Raw genomic sequence first — 22,264 nt, 5'->3', positions numbered from 1 at the left:
CCTACAGTACAATAAGCAGCTCCCGGATAAAGCATGTATCAAACACAGAGAAACCTCCACTTCTCATGTGAGCAACGTAAATATACAACTAAGTTAGGTAGGGTATCACATATTCCTATTTTCTCTCATTACATACTCACACCATGTACTGCTTCTTCATTTAAAATAGCATAACGATAATCAAAATATAAATTAAAATGCACTACAAAAACATAGTATCCATTTTTCAACACTGACTAAAGAGATGCTCAAAGACACTGGGCGACTCGGAGAGTTCACCCATTAGTAGTCAAGTCTGTGGTATAAGTCTGTTAGTACAGTTCCTGCATGGGAAGAGAGTTATAGCCCTGCTCAATTTAAAAAGGAAGACTCTGCAGTATGAAATGGCAAGTCAAACGGTGTAGAAAATAAAAGAAATCTGGAAAAAGAAGAAAAAATAAACTACAAACAGGATAACACACCCATGCCAAAGTATGCTGCCATCTCACTGGCTTGATCTCGTCAGGTTTTGGCGTGTGAGCATTTTTTAAACGTTGCTCTCTTTGGCTTTCGACCCTCAGTTGCCCAGGCCAGGGACATCATGACTGCAGAGTTCACCTTTTTTTTTTTGAAGGCTGAACAAAACTCCCGTGGAACTGTGCTAGCATCCAGCCCACCATGAGGTCGTCATGTGGCTTCACTACTAGTTCACTACAGTATTTACAAGGTCATGTGCATGCTTGAATCATTCTTCATGTTTCTTTTCCCTCCAAAAAGTGGCTTCAGTTTTTCAGTACTTCTAAAAGTCGGACGACATACGCAGAATGTAGTAGCCGAACGTTTTCGGCATCGCTAAAAGTAGTGTCCTTTTTTTCTGGGGGAAAAAAACAAAACAAAAAAACAAAAATGGTAGGTGTAAGTCGACGCCCCTTTGTGATGTGGGATTAACACTGCAAGTGCTTAGGTGGATGGGAAGGCTGTGGAATATCACAGATGTCTTCCCATGTTAGTGTGTGTGAGTGACAGTGTGTGATCACATATTGCCAAGGCTGCGTGCACCAACGGGTGCCACTGGGTGTGTGTGTGTGTGTGCGCAAATGCACTGAACTTCGTCTGCCTAAGCTGCTGTCCACCTGTCTGTGCCTGTAGTGTCGTTGTGAATCATATCTAGAGTTCTGTGTACGTGAGAACAGTGTACATGAATGCCTGCTGTAGTGTGTATCACACTTGGTCAAATAGTATTTGCAAATACATGCTGTGGGTCATGTTAGCTTACTCAGGCTACAGTTATACTTGTTTCAAAGCTTCTTCTTTTTAATAGTCCCATCATACTTGGATGCAATAATAAGCGGGATTGGATAATACATAAAAAATGGGATTTTGCTCACATTGCTATCAGATCTTCAAAAAACACATTTGGGAGTGATCAAAACAATCTAAAAGTGCAACTCTATGCAATCAAGCCAGGATGTGCATGTGAGTCATAAATACATGGAGGGGAGGAGTGAGAAAACATAATGCAGATGCATTTAAATAAATAGAGTTTTGGGAGAATGCATAATGTCAATTTTTAGGCCAAATGTGGACTCGCAGTGGTCTCAGACAAGCCAATCTCCATGAGCAAATCTCAAAAATCTAATAGAAATGGCAAGTGTACAGAGACTTTTAAAGTTATACTCCAACATTTTTGGAAGATTCACCCATTTGCCATATTCCCGATAGTATAACTAGCATGTAGATGTCTTTCTCTCTCTCTGTGCGTGCATTAGAAAGTCGGGAAATAGCAGTGAGGGGTGAAACTGACTTTCTGGCAAATAGGCGAAGCTGCCAAAATGTTGGCGTATTGCAACATAGAACAATACCATGTGTGCTCGATTGAGTATTTCAAAGTCAATTCAGTGCACTTTTATGTGACTGACACTATCTGATTTTTTCTGATGCGATAAAGCCCACGCATCTGGTGCTCCAAAAAATGATAAAAGAAAAGAACTATCTACAACTACTATTTGACCCAGGTATGGAGCATGTGTATTTGTGTGTGACGGTATGTGATGGTGAGCTCTGGGGACCCTATAGCAGGGCTTTCTCTGAGTAGGGGGCCTGTTGGGGGTCTGAGGGATGTGGTATGCTCTGGCCAGAGGGGGCGCTGTAGTTTGGCGTCTGGGTCATGCCTGCAGGAGTGGTGCCTGGGCCTGGACCGGGGCAGCCGGCTGGGTTCTGGTAGGACTGGACGTCTGCTGGGGCCATGCTGCCCGGAGCGGTGCTGTAGACTGGCGGCTGGCCCATGTACATATGAACGTCACTGTGGAAAAGGGTGAAGCAACATTAACTACCAGCAAGGTTGAATGAATCATGTAATTAACAATTACTAAATAATAATTACTAATAACTAATAATAACTAACTAATAAATAATAATTCATTGCATTTTCAAGGCACCCAAAGCACTTCACACATCAGTGTGTGTGTGTGTGTGTGTGTGTGTGTGTGTGTGTGTGTGTGTGTGTGTGTGTGTGTGTGTTTGTGGGGGGGGGGGGGGGGGACCTCTACCCATCCACCACCGATGTGTAGCACCCACCTCGGTAATGCACGGCAGCCAGTTTGCGTCACAACGCTCACCACAAACCAGCTATCACAGTGGAGAGTTGAGGACTGAGTGTGGCAATGAAATAACAAGGGAAGATGATGTGGTCATGATTGAAGGAAGGCCTGTGTTTAGCCAGGGCACCGGGGTTACACCCCTACTCTTACAACGAGTGGCAATGGGATATTTATTGACCACAGAGATGCAGGACCTCTGTTTAACGTCTCATCTGAAAGATGGTGCTCACTCACATTGCAGAGTCCCTGCCCTGGGGCATTGGGGATGGGGATATTATTTATTCAGAGCAGAAGAAAGAGAACCTCCTACTGCTCCTCCAACACCATGGTCTCCCATCGAAGGATTACCCACAGCCCAGACCTGTTTAGCATCTCCAGCAAGCCAGCCATTTAATGCATTATGCATTTTAGCATGCCAAGTAGAGGTGGTCCGATCGATCGGCAAGCGATCGGAATCGGAAGATTTTCAGCCTACATTTGAGATCGGAGAATTGCGATTTATGCTTTTATGTGCCGATTGCCAAAACCCATTGATAACGCAAAACACGTGAGGCATTTTTCGGCGAAGTTGGTCGCATGTAAACACAGCTGAAACATATCGCCGGTGTCATTGAAAAGTGTGCGAGACAGACACAACACAACCCATGTCACCTGTAATGTATGCCAGGATAGAATACCTTGTGGGAGAAGCAATAGTAATCCTTGCAGCAGACAGTCGAGCAGATGATAAGCAACTCCTCATGATTCCTCATGAGACCCGTGCTGCACTCAGGCTAGATAATGTTAGCTCTAGTAGTTAGGTTGCTAACATTAGCCGCTTGGTAACGTTACGTTAGTTGTTTTGCTCGTCTTTACTCTTCTTCTTATCCTGCTAAAACATCAGATTCCCCACACCAAACAATGCAAACAATGGTGCTGGAAGTTAAACGTTAGCTAGTTGCTTTGATTGAACCATGAACTAGCAAGACCGCAAGACTGCAACAAAAAGCTATTCCTGCATTGGGTTGGGTTGCCAGATACAGCGATAGTTTCCAGCACAAAGACTGCTCAAAAATCACCAAAATGCACACAAAACCGCCCAAGCAAATGCAGGTCTATGAGAACAATCTGGCAACACGGAGTCTGATGTACCTAAAAGCACATGGGTTTTGTTTACATGATGATCCCGTAAATATTGAGGTAGGGGAAAAAGGAAGGGGGGGGGGGGGGGGGGTTAATGAGGACTTTGATGGATGAAATGCATGTACAATGGAAACTGTTAGACATAATACTGCTATATACCAGCTGCTATAAAAAAAAACATCGGTAGGGAAGGCAGATATTGCTCATAGACAATCAGCTATCGTGATTGGAGCACCCCTAATGCTAAGCCAGCAGGATGCTAGTGTATGAGAAACTCTCCTCAAACAGAATATGAAGCCTACTGTATATTACAGAGTAAGTCTGTTGCTCACCTGGGGGCTGGCTGGCCAGGCATGGAGGTGCCAGCTTGAATCTGCTCCATGGGAACAGTGTAACCCTGCACCGCTGTGCCGCTCATGGCATATGACCCCGCCGCAGGCTGGCCAGGGTAGACCTGTGGACACAAACGTGCAGAAGGTGATTCCTTGGTATGCATCAAAAACAGCAATTTATACATTAGACCGATAACAGGCTAAAATAAGGTGTGGGTATCAGTGGGTCTCCAACACAAAAGTCTAATACCAAGATTCCTATGTGACATGCTAGAAATCAAAACAAAAACACTTTTGCCTTCAGCAAGATGCTAGAAAAATGGTTTGAAACCACACACACACACACACACACACACACACACACACACACACACACACACACACACACACACACACACACACACACACACACACACACACACACACACACACACACACCTTTATTAGGACCACCTATACTGTACCTGCTTATTCATGCAATTATCCAGTCAGCCAATCATGTGGCAACAGTGGAATGCATAAGATCATGCAGATACAGGTCAGCAGCTTCAGCTCATGTTCACATCAAACATTCAGAATGGGGAAAAATGTGATCTTAGTGACTTTGACCATGGCAAGGCTGTTGCTGCCAGTCAGGCTGCTTTGAGTATTTCTGAAACTGCTCATCTCCTGGGATTTTCGCACACAACAGTCTCTAGAGTTTACACAGAATGGCGCAAAAAAATATATGTTTTTGAATGACCGCACCGCGGATATATGCCTCCGCCAACAAGTGAGCAGTCGACATCCATGTCTGTCCAGACTTTGACGTGTGAGCCAAATGTGAAGAAATTGGTGTTACTGAGATAATAACCGAGTTTGAAAATGCCGTTTGTGAGGTCACGGTGATCTTGACCTTTGACCACCAAAATGTAATCAGTTCATCCTTGAGTCCAAGTGGACGTTTGAGGCAAATTAGATTAAATTCCGTCAAGGCGTTCCTGAGATATCACGTTAACGAGCATGAAACGAGCGGTTGTGATGTCACAGTAAACTTGAACTTTGACCACCAAAATTAAATCAGTTCATCCTTGAGTCCAAGTGGACATTTGAGGTATAATTTGAATAAATTCTGTCAAGGCGTTACTGCGATATCGCATTAACGAGCTTGAGAATGGCATTCGTGAGATCAGTGTCCTTAACCTTTGTCCTTTGACTACCAAAATCTAATTAGTTCATCCTTGAGTCCAAGTCGATGTTTGAGCCAAATTGGAAGAAATTCTGTCAAAGCGTTCCTGAGTTATCGCGTTAAAGAGCTTGGAAATGGGGTTCGTGAGGTCACATTGACCTTGAACTTTGACCTTTAAACACCCAAATCTAATTAGTTCATCCTTGAGTCCAAGTGGAGGCTCCGTTTTGAAGGGCAAAGGGCAAAGTGAGGGGAACTCAAAAACAAGGGGTAGGAGTCAAAATAAGAGATGGGTTTGGGCCTAACGGCTGGTTCACACACACGCCTACGCCTATGCCTACGCCTATGCCTACACCTATGCCTACGCATATAGGCATTGCTTCATGCACGCCTGGCGCCTATTTTCGTTCACACAGGACGCCACGCTCTGCGCTACGCTGAACACATGAGCAGCGTTTTTTTTACACTTTTCAGATCTGATTTATAGAATGGGTGAGTCCTCTTTTTTATTGTAATGTGCAAGTGAGGATGTCTGTCTATTTCCTGGCCCGCTGTAATTGTTATTTTCCCTCGGGTAATCATGTGACTATGAGTCATCAACACCATGAGTGAAACTTGCATTGAGACAGGGGGGGTATATATACATCTGACAGAAAAGACGTTAATAGAGGAACACATGAAGGACAGCTCTCCTCTCCCACTATGCTCCACCCTCCCTTTTGGGCAAACTCGGTAGAAAATATGGCCCAAGTCCACCAGAAACAACAGCCAGCTTGACAGTTCAGCGCACCTAGAGCTGAAAAATAGAACAGACGCCTAAACGATAAATGCAGCGCAGCGTAGGCACAGCGCGAGCGTGGCTTCAGCACAGCGTGGCAGCGGTATGTGTGAACGCTCTCGTCTGTTAACAAGGACGCCTAAATTTTAGGCGTTGCTTAGGCGTTGCTTTAAGCGTCGCTCTAGGCGTGTGTGTGAACCCAGCGTAAGACTACGTCTTGACAGGGGAGGTTAAACCCCCCCCTTTTTCCCCCCAAACATCTTATTGTCCCTGGGTCATGGGCAATCCTGTGGAACCCCGCTAGTGAATATGGCTCGGTATGAGTAGTGTAAATCATCAATGCCTGTATCAGCACATTCCAAGTGATTTGTTTAGTATGAAAGTACACCACAGAACTTCTCAGTACACTGAACTCTCCATGGGAAGTGGACCTACCGGCGGGGCTGTGTTGGCAGGTTGCTGCATGTAGTACTGCTGGCTCTGCAGCTTGGCGTACATGGCGTAGACTGGATCTTCATTCATCAGCTTGGCATATAAAGACAGGGCTTCCATCACCTTCACGTTCAGGTCAGACAGCTCCGAGTGCTTCCTGATAAACACGCACACACACACTAGGATAGTGAGATTCCTTCCAGTAAATATTCTATGAAGGCTTGTATTTTGTATGCTTGTGTTAAGTGTTTTCTTTTTGGTATATGCTCTTTGCTATCTGCACATTTTAATTATTGCACTATTTATTTGTCCATTAATTAATCAGAGGAACCTCAGACTTCTATCTGCGAAACTACGTTTTAGCTGCGAGCCTGCGACCATGCCAATTTGGCATGGAGGTCGTGTGTGTGTGTATGTGTGTTCAAAAAGGGGGCGGTGGTGGGCAAATTTCGAAATGCAGGGTGGCAGAGTAGGGTGGGCTTCCCCTATCATCATGCATTTCGGAAATTTGCATAATGAGTTCACAGCTATTGCAAAATTACACTTGTTCATTAATGGATTTCAACTTGGAATTCATTGGCAAATGAAATTCCGTTGTTCTCTATGGGCAAAACTGATGAGGCAAACTGAAGCAATGTCTGTGCACAATGCACCTGTCTATATCCTCCAGCTTCTGGTCAATGAGGGGCCCCATTTGGTTGCAAGCACCTGAGAAAAAGACAAACTCTTGTTACTTGGCATCTCTGACTTTAAGGCACCACCACTACTACGATATTAAGTTTTCCAAAGAGTTAAAAGGATAGTTCACTTTTAAAGTCTAGCCCTATTTGATACTTACCAATGATGATGTTGATTGGTAGAGTTCCTTCTCAGCACAACCCATGCTGTTCCTCATAGCAGCTCTGAAAGGTTGGGCAAAAACAAATGCAAGGTCATTGGGGTCACGCTCCTGTATAAGCTGACTGAGGCTCACTCAAATTCCATCCACAGTGCACACACACACACACACACACACACACACACACACACACACACACACACACACACAGTCACACAAAGTGAATTTCAGTGAGCTTCAGTCAGCTTGTACATACAGGAGCGTGACCCCATTGACCTTGCATTCGTTTTCCCCCAACTTTCCAGAGCTACTATGAAGAACAACATGGATTGTGCTGAGAAAGAACTCTACCAATCAACATCATCGTTGGTAAGTAGCAAATAGTGGTAGAGTTAAAAAAAAATTAACTATCCCTTTAAGTATGAAAAACACCTGTTTGTCAACTGATTTCAACATCTATCACTCTCACATGCAAACATTCTGCCCCTAAATCAGTTGCCTGTTATGAAGATCATCAAAGCTGGATTCAAAGATAAATTCAGGTTACCTTCCAACTGTAGTAGCTCAACTGCGTCTGATTGGTTGTCTGTGGGATCTGCACTCTGGATCATCTGCAGTAGCTGGTCCATTTTCTCCTGAAAGATTTCAATAAGGATGTTTGTGGGTACATGTGAACAGTTAATTTCCAAAATGCTATACTTCCATTTAGGAACACAAACGATGGGCAGAAGTTTCTCTCCATCTCTAAAATATAGAATACCCAGTTATCATTACATCATTGTGACCACCAAGTATCATTTTGTCATCTGCAAACTACAAACACAGGACAATTTGTTTTAATCATGTGTTGTCAATCATTTTGTAATCACGTGTTTTTCAAATAAACTAAACCAACAAACAAACCACCTCATTTATTAATTGCAACACTGACAACTTTATGAGGTTGAACACCTGTGGTGTCTATTCTGATGTGCACTGCATGTCGGCTCAATGTTTGTGTTTGCATAATGTAGTACTGTGTTGGCTATACTGCTTCTTGTCAGTGTGTGTGAAGCAGGGTGGGAATTTCGTCATTTTAGGGGCAAAGCCATCTGGCCTTCGGCGTCGCATTTTTTTTTAGGACACAAGGCCACATGCCAGGGCACAAAGGCCATGGCTCTATTGACATCGTGAAGGACGATTTTTAAATTAAATTGAGCCAATGACACATCCTTTGCATAGGGCAGGCTAGATTAAACTGAGACCACTAACGCTTGTAAAGCAACTGACAGTAGCAGGCGGGTAGCAGGGCGCTGCCAAGGTGGCCTTAAGGCGCTGACAAGGTTCTGCGCAGCCTTGCCGCCGACGAGCGCGCGACAGCGAGACTGTGCATACTCGAACGTTAACTCGGCGCATTGGCTGCGGTACACGTCCAAAACGTTATCGTGTCGTTTACCAAGAACTTGCAAACATGTCGGTGGGGGGACATTTTATTGTCCGTCCATTTCAAAACTCATTCCGGTGAGCCTGCAGAAGACTTTGCTAGATGAGGGACAAGCACTGTTAAATGAGGAAATGGCATTTCCTCATTCCTCACAACAAGGAGTTGACGCCGCGGAGTCACATTTTCGAGGAGCTGCACGCCCCCTCCGCCGAACTGCGCCGATAGGACGCCCAGCTGCGGCGACCCCCTCGGCGCAGTCAGCGCCGGCGATTTTGCTCGAGCATAATTTGCGCTTTAGGGATCTCAGGGCATCACGGCCAGAGGGAGGGGAAACGGAGGCCGTGGCCTACATGGCTTCCGCGTAATTCCCACCCTGGTGTGAGTGAGGCACTGGCAATTCTAACTGGCGTTCCAAGGGACAGCAGTTGAAAATTAGCCATCTGGCTAACACTGTGCACAGTGGCACATTTACAGTAATGTTCATTAATGTGCATTGTCCCTCAAATAAATAAAATAAATAAGAATTCTGTCTAACACTTTCATGTGCCATCATCTGGGGTCAATGCAACAGGCTAAGACTTTTACATGTTGAACATGTAAAGGTCTTAGCCTGTTACATTACATACATTACATTACGTCATTTGGCAGACGCTTTTATCCAAAGCGACTTACAATAACACATTTTTTGTCAGCAATAGAGCAATCAACTATGGAGCACAGTCTATGACAACTACAAAATAATAAACTGTTGCATTGATTCATTTTTGCCCTCCATCAATCAATCAATCAACAAGCTCGGTAGGAAACCGTACTCAGGCCATTACCTCGTCTATATATACAGGCTCTGGCTCAGGCTCTATGGTTTCCACCTGGATGTCCTCACTGAACTGCACTGACTTCTTCTCTGTCTTCACTGTGGATTGACAAGGCACAGTAAGTGAGGCAGCAGGAAACAACACAACAGCAGAAATCAGTATGAGACACATGAAGTAGAAGAGATGTGTCTCACAATAGCTGGCCCATTCTAGTGTGGCTTCCCAGAACTATAGACTTTGTTCTTTGTATTGTTTCATCAGTGATAACAGTTTTTCCTGCTGTGGGATCAATAAAGCAATAACGCTAATGGATTTCAATGGACTATCAAAGAACAGGAGATAGCAGAAGTGCATGGGGGTGGGGGGGGGGGGGGGGTGCATGTGTTTATACTCACTCGTCTCAGGCTCTGCAGTGAGGTCAGCTGTGACAAAGTTAGAGGGAAACAACCCCACGCCCTGGTATGTTTCCCCTTTCCACCAGTTGGGGTCACTGCAACAACAACAGACAACAACAAAAACTCAGACGTGAACAGAAATTGTAAGAAAATCTGTAAACAAATGGATTTAAACTGTCGTCTTCCCAGTGGCAAGAGACACTCAAGCATTCCAGATTGGACAGATTAGGTTGTGGAGCTACTGTAATTGCAACACATTAACACATTTCTGTTGTCACATCATGAATATATGCTAACTCCAATTATGTTTATTTCCAATCTTCAAAATTCAACCACTCTTTGTGCCGATGAAACCCTTTCCAAAAAAACTTTGGACAAACCCAAAAATGCAGGGTGGTCAGGTCAAAACAATGCTGAAACCTTCCTGAAAAGTGACATTTTGGTACTTGGTTTTTTGACAGCTTAAGAAAAATATATATATAGAAAATAAGGGTGCTCATCAGAATCAGATAGGATGTGAGGTGATCATTTGAAGGGGATATTTTCTTTCCAGTCTGGGTGGATGCTAGTCAACGCAGACGATGGGAATGCGAGTCCTCCAGATAAAGGATGGTCGCCCTACTGAGTACGTCACCACCCCCCCACAAACACACACACACACAGCTGTCGTGATGCCCTCTCAACTACCTACACTACTTGATAACCTCTCACACTGTGTATGTGTGTTGTTCACCTGTCGTCCAGGATGGTGATGATTTCTCCTGACTTGAAGGTGAGCTCGTTGTCCTCGGCAGCCTCAAAGTCGTAGATGGCGCGGACCTTCCTGCCGTCGGCCTTGTTTGAGGAGAGCAGGCTGGAGGCGCTGGGGTACAGGCTCGACAAAGAGGTCTGCGGACGTTGCTCCTTCAATGACAATTCAATGGCTGCCCACAAACAGAGATATGCGTGAGTGGGTGCTTGACCCTAAAAGTCCTTAAACCATGCTGAACCTGTGTAATATGTGAATCCAGTAGAAAATGTGATTTATCTATTTATTTATTTTTGCCTTTATTTATACAGGGGTAGCCCTTGAGAGCGAGCGCTCATTTGCAAGAGTGCGCAGTTACAGAGAAACATATATAAAAAATTACAGATTTACAGACAAGCAACTAAGCAAGATAGAACAAACAATAAGAAGAACAGGTGATAAAAACACTTTAAGTAAAACACCAGCACTCCTTGTGCAGGGTACCCTCTAGGTCGGAGCACTCTAAATCAGAGGTAGCCAAACTTTTCAGACCAAGTAGCATCATATAACTAAATGACCATTTCCTATTGAGGACACATTTTCATCAAATAAAATTCACTGATTTTTACCACGCAATAGCATCCGAAGTGCTAAATAACGGATGGATGCACCGATTGTGAAGTTCTGTGCCCATATCGATGTTTAAAATAACAATTAGGCTGCTTGTTTATTGCCCTTGTCATTAATTTGCCAATAGGCTGATGGCAGTCAGCAAGGCTCCTGAGTACCACCAGCAAGGCTCCTGAGTACCACCAGGTGGGGCCTCGCGGACCACCAGTGGCCCCAGGACCACATTTTGGGAATCACTGCTCTAAATGAATCAAGAGAAATGAATTGCTCTAGTTTAATAGTGTCCTGGAGTCTACTCCAATTGTCTGGAGCACAGAAAGTAAAAGCAGTCTTTCCCTGTTCGGACCTCACACATGGGACAGACAATCTGATATAGGACCGTGAACGTGTTTGATAACTTACAGTGTTATGATTGAGGAGCGAGGATTTGATTAAGGGGATAAAAATAAATAAATAGATCAAATTGTTAGGGTGCATCTGTTCTCAAATATTTCTATTTCAATGAATGCGGAAGACATTTGTGTGTAAATACAGTGACTGTATTTATTTACACACAAATGTCAGTCTGAAACACCACCAAATAGTGTCTAATTCTCATCTGGAAGCTTCTTTACCTTTGGCCAAGTCTTCCTCTTCCTTTTTGTTTGTCGAGGTGGAGGGATCCTTTGCCACTAAAGCGGGGCTTGCCTTGGCCTGCTCTGCAGCCTATAAACAATGATAATCCCATTGCTTAGGCAATTCAACAATGCACAACTGAGAGGTAAAGACTAAGAGGCTAAAGTCTAGTTCTCCTTACTTAAGAAAAACAGATTATATAAAAAAAAGTGCGTGCGGTTTATCCTGGCAAAGACCTACAATCAAGCTGGTGGGAAACTGGTTTATTTCACCAAGCAAACCCACCTGGGAGCCCACGGCGGGGAAGGTGACGCCCTGCTCGCGTAGATTCTTGATCATGGCTGAGATCAGACTGAGCTGGGGATCGTTACGGAAGTCCTCTGCCCACTCCACCATTAGGGCCTTCAGTTTCTCACACACCTTGGGGTGGCCCTAGGGACAAACGCAACATGGCAAATGGTGAAATCAAGTCGCTGGCTGCAGCATGAACTCATTTTAAGAGATCAGAAATAATGAAAGGGGACTTATCCAGAGAACACTGAACTACAGAGGATGAGTGAAGATGAAAAAGACCACCCACCTTGTTTAAAACACTGAACTACAGAGGATGAGTGAAGATGAAAAAGACCACCCACCTTGTTTAAAACACTGAACTACAGAGGATGAGTGAAGATGAAAAAGACCACCCACCTTGTTTAAAACACTGAACTACAGAGGATGAGTGAAGATGAAAAAGACCACCCACCTTGTTTAAAACTGAACTACAGAGGATGAGTGAAGATGAAAAAGACTTATCCAGAGAACACTGAACTACAGAGGATGAGTGAAGATGAAAAAGACCACCCACCTTGTTTAAAACGTTGCTGACTTCGCTGGCAAACTCTCTGGAGCACACCTCTAAGTGGAATATTTTCCCACAGTTTGAAACACAAGCTCCAAGTAGCTGTGGCGAGAAGGGGTACAAATGATTTACTTGACTAAGTAATCCATTTCAATCATGTAATAAACATTTCAATATGATTCATCGTATTACCAATTTGTTTACTACACTAGTAGCTAGCTTACATCTCAACCAAGGGTTAAATAAGGTTAGATACATGGCGGCGCTTCCACGTAACCCACTGAACAAACACAGCGTCAAACCCAGACTTTCTGCTTACTGTCAGTGCTTGCATGGCCACATGGGGATCTTTGTGGTTCACTCTTCTCATTATAGAGCGGAGGCATTCTTTAGGCCTGGAACACAATGGTAGAGAAGTCAAATTAGAATTGTCAAGACAGAAGTGTAGTAGATTTGTTTGGCCCAGCCAGCACCAGACTTAAGTCTATTTGAATGAGCATTAAGGTGTTTAAAGCTATTTATCCCTTGCGGGGATCCCTTATCACAAGACCAAGGAGCACTTAACTCCAACCATGACACGTTGCACAATTGAACAGCCTAAAGTGCACTTCACACACAATGCGAGATAATGTCAAAAACACTGCTTTGCCTCAGATAACGCGCAGCACAGTGTGAAGTCAGTTGAACAACTCACCCAGTGCGAGACTGCCCTATCTTATCACAGATGTCCAGAATGAGGCCCCAGTCCTCAGCTGTGTTCATCTCACTGGTTGCTTTCTCTGCAGCAAAGAAACGCAACTGGTATCAGTGGAAAGGTTGAGGGGCTGCTGAAGCTCAACTAGTTTGCATGGCATGTACCGTTATATTCAAACGTTAACAAATAAGCCTCTCTTCCAACACACCCGGGCACACTCGCACATGAACACAGTGACTCGTCTCGGGCAAATGAAGTGGTAAACCACTCTGCACAGCAGAGAGAATGGACGGGAAACAGCGCATGGTATTATGGTTTCACACATAACCGCATCCACTTTCACTTCCAGTAATTGTGCGATATGTAATGTTAAGGCTCATCAGATGGCCTCATGAAGGGGATGATGCAATGTGAAGTAGTGAGGGACAGGTGTGTCTCACGTTCATCATCATCATCAAACAGTGCATTTACAGAGGATCAAGCATAACGTTACACATAATACATAACCTGCTAAGCATATTCTATACAACTAACGCTACTGTATTATTGTTTAGAAGTCAAGTCAATCGACATTATGGGGCTTTTGGATCAGTAACGTTATGTTATCTAGTAACGTTAACTATCAGCTAGCTACTGCAGCTAAACCTCCACACAAGATGATAACGTTGCAAGCTAGTTGTTGGTCATCTGTGCACACTGGCTTAGCTTGGCTGATGGACGATTCACATAGCAAGACACAGGCAAAACAAACATTGAAAAAACTGACAGGGACTGAAGACGTTAATGATACTTTTGTTAGTTTAACTAGACAGGCCAACGTTACATGACAGCCAGGTAACATTAGCAACATTGCTGGCTCTACACAGCTGGAAAACCCAAACAAAGCTCGCGGATCACAGCTAAGTTAGCTTGCTGGAGCTAGCCTCTACGCTAGCTCTCTCAACTCACCAACATCTTGGTCAAATGGATTGGTCGTGAAGAGAGGCATTGCTGCCGTGATGACAACAACAGATTCCGCCTTCTCCCTTTAATGTCCTTTCCCGTTATCTTTTATTTCATATGATAAACATTCATAGTACCGTTAACTTCATACATGTAAAATGTTGCTAGCTCGCAGATTCTACACTGTCACTCCTTTGCCAGACGGCAACAAGCGGAGCATAGCATTCTGGGTAATGGTCCTGCTGTCTAGACAACTGCTCTCTCAACTTCAACTACTGTATAACTTAATCACACTTAAACGTCCTAATGCAATTAGCCTTCCATGCTAGTCAGATGAACCGTACAGTAGTACAGCCAAATTGCCCTTGCCGTAAAAAAACAACATGTCATCATCAGGTGATGGCGATCAGTCACATGACACTATCTCATCCTGTTGAGTAACTCTTTCATGCCAAAACTTGAGGTTAACATGTAAATATGCTGCAGTCAAAAACCCTCACAGAAGGCGATTAACAGCTGAAGTGAGGGAGAAATGAGCTGTGCTGAAAAACAGCTAAAACTGAAATGGAAGAACTGTTGTTAGATGGTAAAATAGGCAATTATTGTAATATTTGGCAATGAATCGATGAATTGACTAATCATTGCAGCTCTTTATCAGTTTTTATAAAATTGTATGTAGGCTACAGTATTTTCAAAATACAAAATATGTATTTGTATTTCAAATACATTTTTCATGCAGATCAGTATTTTGTATTTGTATTGTGATACATTTTTTGAGCAAGTTGGAATTTGTGTATTTTCGCCCATCTCTGCCTAAGGGCCTCTGTACCATTCCATACAGATTGCAGAATAAATTACATTACATTTTAAACTAAAAAGTCATTTGCATCATTGGATGTACTGTCAGTGTCGTCACATCTGCATGTCATCAGTCAATCAAGCAATTGTGTTATTATGTCATTAGTGAGTGATGTCATCAGTGATGTCACTTGAACAAACTGTCCCTTCATAAAGCCTTCTTTTGAGACGCAGCTTTCACATAGTCAGTGATAGATTCTGACAGACGTGTAGGCAGGCCCGTATCCAGGGTTTCGAAATTGGGGAGGTCCAGACATGGCAAGGGGAGGTAACTGGCGCGCCGAAAGAAATTTGAGGTCTTTTTTCCCCCTTTTTTAGCCATATTTAGAGGAATATCTCATTTTTAATTAACATTAGGATACTGTTGTGATGTAATTATTCAGTATTTTCTCCTTTTCTCACTCATTCAGAGCAAAGAGGGAGATATATAGCATGATGATAATGCTCTATATCTCCCTATTCGCTCTGAATACACCAGTTAACATGACACAGACTTAACATGATAGAAATATTACCAGCAAACTTAATGACTAGACTAATTATTCTGATCTGAATGGCATATATCAAGAAACATTGACTCCTATCTTTGCTGTATAGTGGGAGGTGCATTTTTGAGTAGGCTATTAAAATAGCATGTCAAGTTCACATTTCTTTATTGCAAGATTAAACAATTCTTATTGGTTGTTGGTTGGTTCAACACAACATGTGCGTGCATGCGCGCTTCTTCTTCTCTAGCCTACAAGCATGTAACTTCCTTGATTGTTATTGTTGATAATTCTATTTAAATAGGCTACATTTTCATTTCCCGAAACATTCTTAAACAAGAAAGGAACATAGTGCACTGCAAAATATTTTTAATTGGCCTATATTTGTAACTGGCCTACATTTGTAAAAAAAAAAAAATGTTTTTTTTTTCTCTGAAATTATTAGGGGAGGTCCGGACCTCCCTGTCCTCATAGCTAGATACGGAGGAATGGCTGGTCGAGCAGGGCATGACAACAGGGAGCTCCACTTTGAACCCAGGTAAACCTAGCTGATCTTGCACATCTCCAGTGATGCGAGATCTACAGTGGTCAACTGGAGTGCATCCGGATTCTCCTGGAAGCCAGGGCGTTCTGACCCGTTACGTGGCTTCTCGCCTGCTGAATGATGTGCTGTGGTGCGTGTGCCAGGTGGCCTTCGTCCAGCTGCTCCTGGGCCATGTTGCCGACCCAGCCCTGGTGACCTATGGCATTGGGCAGGCCACGCAGGCACAGCTGGAGGAGAGGGCAGATCCAGAAGCGCTCAGGGTCCTTCTGGAGGCCAAGAGATGTCCTCGCAGTCTGGCCCATGTGTGTCGGATCCGGATCCGCCAAGTGCTGGGCACACATCGCCTGAACCAAGTCCACTCCCTACCACTAACCCAAGTGATGAAGGACTTTGTGCTCTACCAAAACTGACTTGAAGGACTGTCAGTTTATTTATATTAAATTCCTAGATTTAGTTCCTCAGTGACTGTTTCAAAAAAATCCAGGACCAGAGATTAAATGCCATCAGCATACACCACCTGTAGCCAATCCTCCTACTATAATTGAAGAGTTGTGTGTCCGTGTGTGCTCACTGCTCGGTTGGTTCATCATTTCCAGAGTCCCCATACTAGAAATGAACGTGCAAAAAATTCTAGTTATAGCCTATTAAAATAGGACGTGAGGTTCAGTTAGCTTTGCACAGAAACAGTACTACTCGATTACAATTCAGAGCCTGTAAAATGTACTTGAGTAAACAAGTTGAATCAGTACTTCTACTTTTACCAGAGTATTTTTTTACACAAGTAACTGGACTTCTACTTAAGTAAAGAATGTGTGTACTTTTCCCATCTCTGGTGTTTGTGTGTGTGTGTGTGTGTGTGTGTGTCTCTCTCTCTCTATCTCTCAGTGGTTTGGCTTTTGAAAACTAGAGCCAATCAAAATGTTGGACATCATCTCAATATGTGGGACATGGGAAAAGGCATGAAAATGCTCTGCAGTCCCACAAAGTGGGACATTATGGTCAGGGTCACCTCAGCTGCGGTTCCGCATTTCCAGGTGGTTGTGATGTCACGCTGATTCTTTTTCATCATGTGTAACCTCGTGTCAGCAGGCTCTCAAAGGAGAGAGAATGTGAGTTTAGGCCTGTACAGTGTCTTAATTTTCCACAAGTTGGGAATGAATAATGAGAGCATGCAGATGTGACGCGTGACGCTGACAGCACATCCAAATGATGCAAATAACTTTTTAGATGATTTAAAATGTAATGTAATTTATTCTGCACTCTATATGGAATGGAAGAATAAGTCAGTTTTAACGCTATATATTTGGAAACCTTTTAATTAATATTTTAACCTTTAATATTTTAAAAACCTTTAATATTTTAACCTTTTAATTAATATTTGGAAACCTTCCATGTCCATCATGTATTCTAATAATATTTCAGTAAGCATTGACTCCACACACAATTTATTTCCCATTTTATTGTGATAAGTGTTCTGGGCTGATCCATAGGCACCTGGTAATTTACAAGAGGCATATAGCCTTGAGGCAGATTACAAACTGATACTCTGTACCTTGAGCATGATAATATGAATTGGTTTACCAAGGTCAATCATACAATCAGCAATAACAATTGATTAAAACTATGCAAAATATAAAACGGTAACATCTCTTACATACGGTATTGTATTTGGCATAATGAAAAAAATCACCTTATGATGGCTACATCACAAAAATTACATATTGTTAATGTATGGCTTACATGAGCTTCGTACTGGCAGTCTAAAGTCTAGAAAATACTGTCCTTTCTCTATAAAACAGCAGCATTGCTCACTTTGAGCATCTATATCTCAAAAAAGAAAAGAAAGAAGACATTTCAATTTGGACGGAAATTGAATTGACAAGCTTGTTGTCTATGGAGCTGTGGAGTTGCAAGTGTGTGTGGGGCGTTGTACCGCTTTATTAACAACACAATTCTCCGATATGAAATATTGAGGAGAGAGTCAACAGGTAAAACCACAAGATAAGAAATTATATCCCATCAAACACTGTCTTTATGAAATACTATTTACACAAACTGTACAACAGTGGCTGCACTAAAGAATGATTTAGCATAGCCTAATTAAAAGACTACATTCTCGTGTTTCCTTCAGTACAAATACTGTATCAATACAACAGTGGGGTGGATTTGTGCATTTTCTGTCTTTGCACCATACTGTGTCACAAAGTGCCTTTTGAGACAGATACAGAGAGCAGTCCTAGTCTCAGTGATGCTGGACCAGGCTGGCAGGAGCTTCAGCGGAGTCCTCTAGTAATCTAGAGCTCCTCCTCATGTCCTTCATCATCCCATGCATCTCGTGCTCTTCAACTTTTCCCAGAGACAGGTCACATTTTCATTGGCGGATGCTATAAAACTGGCACTTTCACTGTAGAGAGAAAAAGAAAAAAAATCAGATAATTCTTTTTACACCTGCGTGTCTTTCTTACAGGCTGATATAGTGCTAATAGTAATAATAGTTGCGTCATCATTATAGGAGTATGCACGCCTATCAAACTGATGATCCCCTGTGAATGATACAGTAACCCCTTGGGCCAATTTATAACAAGGCACATTAAGTTTAATCAAAATCTGATAAGGTGTGTGATTACATTTGAGTTGAACATTTTTGTACTTTTAATTATAACGCCCCATCAGGCTATTTTTTTATACGCTGGACCACTGTGCAGATGTATCGCCCTTCCAAGTCAAAATCAAACCAGTGGCGTGTCTGAGCTATAACTCCAGACTAGTTCTGATTGGAGCACACAATCACTAATTGGCCATTTAGTCAGGCCTCGCTCACAGAGTTGGCATGCAGCCTCTCCTCTCTCTACCCAGAGGGCTTTCATAGTCCATTTCCCTGACTGATTCCAACTCCGCTCAGGTGTGCTCCATCAGTAGCTAGCGAATGGAGCTCTCCATGGTTTTGAACGTGTGTTCACTCATTTTGACCATTAATTAGCCATTTTTTGCCATTTAGTCGACACACATACATACATAAATAAATACATACGTACATACATACACATACGTACATACAGTGTACACACATACAGAGATAGGCTACATACATTCATACATTCAGTACTATATGTTTGCTCATGTATTATGTGTAAGATACTACTCTTTCGCAGATGGACGGACACAGCCCGAACCATAACCTCTGACCCCTCACCACATACACACACACACACACACACACACACACACACACACACACACACACACACACACACACACACACACACACACACACACACACACACACACACACACACACACACACACACACACACACACAGCTCTGTCCTCAGTAGTTACTGACAGTCGGAGGTCTTTTCGCAGATGAAGCCGATGCGGTCAGTGCAGAAGAAGTCGTTCCAGTTGGCTTCGTGGATGAGGCCGGCACAGTCCTCGCCCTCTTCGTGGCCATGGGCCCAGTTATCAGGCTGGCCGGCCTTCCACTTCCTGAGACAACAATGTACAAGTTCAGGCAACACAGTACAAATACACGTATAGGAGCTCATTGATTTGATAAGGGAGAACTGAACTGAAAGAAGCAAGGACTGTAGTTCACTAGATTGACATGATTGATTGATTGAGTAATTAATTTGCTGATTAAGTGTTTTATGACTGGACAGTAAATTAATTTGTAGACTAACTGGTTAACTCACGTGAAAATGGGTATGGTTCCATCGACCCACTTCCAGACATTTTCCTCCTCCTTGTCATTCAGGCCCAGCCAGAAGTACCCCTTTCCTGTAACCTCCTTCTTCACCCATTGCTTAGGAGGAACACACATTTAACAAGCGCATCAGTTTACAAGCAATCCACCGACTATTATCAATCATTTACAATGATCTATTTTATGTTTTAGACAATAAAAGTGAGATTAAGCCTGTAAAGGCATTAATGTCCCTACCCTAGTCTAATTTGATCTACCTGTTCGTCATTGTTGTTGATAATGAGCATAGAAGATGTCTTGTTAGTACAAAACTCGTTGGTCTCGTCGTAATTGAGTCTTTGAGAACCTGAGGAGAAGTAGTAGCAGCTGTCTGCAAAGCCTCTCCACCCAGGTGGGCAACCTGAAATACATAGTGAACAGGGTGTTACTACATACAAGGAAAATCTAACACTGCCCTTGTTAACCCAATAACACATGTAGGATTGTGATCACATCACACATATCTAAAGTAGTAAAGATGCAGTGAATATGAGTGTCAATATTCTACCCATATTATTATATATTATATCATATTATTTTACTCACCAGGCGTGGGCGTGGTGGCAACAGGGGGTTGGACTTGCCGAGACACAGAGGCCTGTGGTTCTTGTGGTGGTTTGGGGGGCGGAGGTGGTTTGGGACGTTGGGGAGTTTGGGCGGGCTGGGGAAGTTGTGTCGCCTGAGGGGGTTGGGGTGGCTGAGGGGGTTGGGGGGGTTGGGGGGGCTGGGGGAGCTTGGGGGATTGAGGAAGTTGAGGGAGTTGTGGGGTTTGAGGAGGTGGTGCAGGGAGTCCTGGTGGACCGGGGGGGCCGATCGGTCCAACAGGTCCGCGAGGCCCATCCAGCCCTGGAGCCCCTGCTTGTCCTCTGGGCCCCTGTGGCCCTTGTGCTCCCTGTGGTCCTGGCTGTCCATCTCTGCCAGCGAGCCCTGGGGCCCCGGGCTCGCCCTTATCACCAGAGGGTCCAGGTCGACCTCCGGATCCTCTGGATCCTTTAGGCCCAGGACCACCCCGAGCCCCAGCTCCACCCTTAAGACCTGGCACCCCTGGGGATCCACCAGCACCCTTCTCTCCTTTAGGTCCTGGCACTCCAGGCACCCCTTTGTCCCCTCTGTCACCCTTCAGCCCTTGCTGCCCCACTGGACCCTGGGGTCCCTTGTCTCCTCTGGGGCCCTTCGGACCTGGAGGACCTGAAACATGATAACAGCTGGTGAGTGATCAGAGCAACCTCTGATGAGAATTAAAACACTATCATAGATGTTAAGACCCATATTCTATTCCTATTGTGTGTCAGAATGTCTCAGAGACTTTGCAGGTTTTCAACATGTCTCCTCACTGATGTCACCAAGACAAATTCCTGAGCATTTATTGCATTTATTTGAAAGACTCTATACTTTTGAAACAGTAAATAAACGTATGATGTGGAGCATTCACCCTCCTCCAGGATCCAGCCCATGCACCTCTCCTGTTCTTACCCTGCAGGATGGTGAAGTTGGTGATGAGTTGTGAATGCTTGCTGTCCACCAGCTTCATCTCCTCCATTACCACAGACAGGTTGCTGACCTCTCTGTCCATCCTGGCTGTCAGCTCATCCTGTTGGGCGCGCAGCTCATTGCTATCCGCCTTGGCCTCCGCCACACTCCCGTTCAGCCCCAGTATCAGGTCTGAATGGCGCATCACTGTCTCAGCGCAGGTCCTCACGCCATTCAGGTCAGTGCTGATGACACCCAGGAGCTGCGTGGTGAAGCTCACATTTCCAGTCACACGGTCCATGTCGCTCTCATGTCTGTCTAATCGTGCTTCCATCTCGTCAAACTTGACCGAGGTGGCATTATCGTGGTCTCGCTGCTGGTCCATGAGCTCGCGCAGGCTCTGGTCATGTCCTTCAGTAAGGGCTGAGCTGTTCTGGATCTGGCTGGCCAGAGAGCTGAGCTGAGCACCCATGTCCTCCAGGGCGTCCCCATTGGACCGGGCCAGAACTGAGTTGTTGGCCGCCAGCACCTGGAGGTTCTGGACCTTCTCCTTCAGCCAGTCTGTGTCGGCCCGGGTCTGTCTGGCCGTCTGCTGCAGACCCTGGTAGTCATTCTTCAGCTTCTGCACGGCCTGTCCTGTGTCCTCCACACTCTTCTGGATGCTGCTGAGCAGATTACGCTGCTGGGCTTGGGTGATGTTCAGGGCATTGATGCTGACCTGGGTCTGGCCCTGCACCCTCACCTGTCCCTGGAGGTCTGACTGCACCCGTGCAGTGTTGGTCTGGAGGTCATCGATCATGCCGCTGTAGGAGGCCAGGGTCCGGTTGACACCGC

The 22,264-nt window shown here is 44.2% G+C and overlaps 2 protein-coding genes across 2 annotated transcripts in view; both read right to left on the bottom strand.

The window, feature by feature from the left end:
- Positions 1–1,597: 1,597 nt before the first annotated feature.
- stam (signal transducing adaptor molecule (SH3 domain and ITAM motif) 1) lies at positions 1,598–14,439 on the bottom strand. The gene is made up of 14 exons (XM_083653871.1): positions 14,338–14,439; positions 13,390–13,474; positions 13,015–13,090; positions 12,702–12,797; positions 12,140–12,286; positions 11,854–11,944; positions 10,616–10,805; positions 9,883–9,977; positions 9,497–9,585; positions 7,797–7,884; positions 7,065–7,119; positions 6,415–6,568; positions 4,034–4,155; positions 1,598–2,281 (listed from the first exon to the last, which is right to left on the bottom strand). Exons 1-14 carry the CDS (start codon positions 14,375–14,377, stop codon positions 2,050–2,052), a joined length of 1,560 nt encoding a protein of 519 aa, XP_083509997.1. The 5' UTR covers positions 14,378–14,439; the 3' UTR covers positions 1,598–2,049.
- A 3,273-nt stretch (positions 14,440–17,712) lies between these two features.
- Positions 17,713–22,264, bottom strand: part of colec12 (collectin sub-family member 12) — a gene marked incomplete at its 5' end in the record, with an annotated part of 56,146 nt that continues 51,594 nt past the window's right edge. Inside the window, 6 exons of the mRNA XM_083654075.1 lie at positions 17,713–18,622; positions 19,562–19,704; positions 19,911–20,020; positions 20,179–20,321; positions 20,507–21,148; positions 21,434–22,264. The exon at positions 21,434–22,264 is cut by the window's right edge and continues 213 nt beyond it. Coding sequence (XP_083510201.1) covers positions 18,603–18,622; positions 19,562–19,704; positions 19,911–20,020; positions 20,179–20,321; positions 20,507–21,148; positions 21,434–22,264 — 1,889 coding nt within the window. The 3' untranslated portion in view covers positions 17,713–18,602. The remainder of the gene's footprint in view (positions 18,623–19,561; positions 19,705–19,910; positions 20,021–20,178; positions 20,322–20,506; positions 21,149–21,433) is intronic.

The sequence above is a fragment of the Poromitra crassiceps genome, assembly GCF_964638095.1.
Source record: "Poromitra crassiceps genome assembly, chromosome: 17".
NCBI lineage: Eukaryota > Metazoa > Chordata > Actinopteri > Beryciformes > Melamphaidae > Poromitra > Poromitra crassiceps.
The sequence above is the reverse complement of the archived record's forward strand: the minus strand, read 5'-3'. Positions and strand labels throughout refer to the sequence as shown.

Coding starts and splice junctions, on each gene's coding strand:
- stam (XM_083653871.1), bottom strand. CDS start 14,377: ATGCCTCTCTTCACGACCAATCCATTTGACCAAGATGTTG. Junction 13,091..13,389: donor ATAGGGCAGTCTCGCACTGG/GTGAGTTGTTCA, acceptor ATTGTGTTCCAG/GCCTAAAGAATGCCTCCGCT. Junction 2,282..4,033: donor CCTGGCCAGCCAGCCCCCAG/GTGAGCAACAGA, acceptor CCTTTTCCACAG/TGACGTTCATATGTACATGG.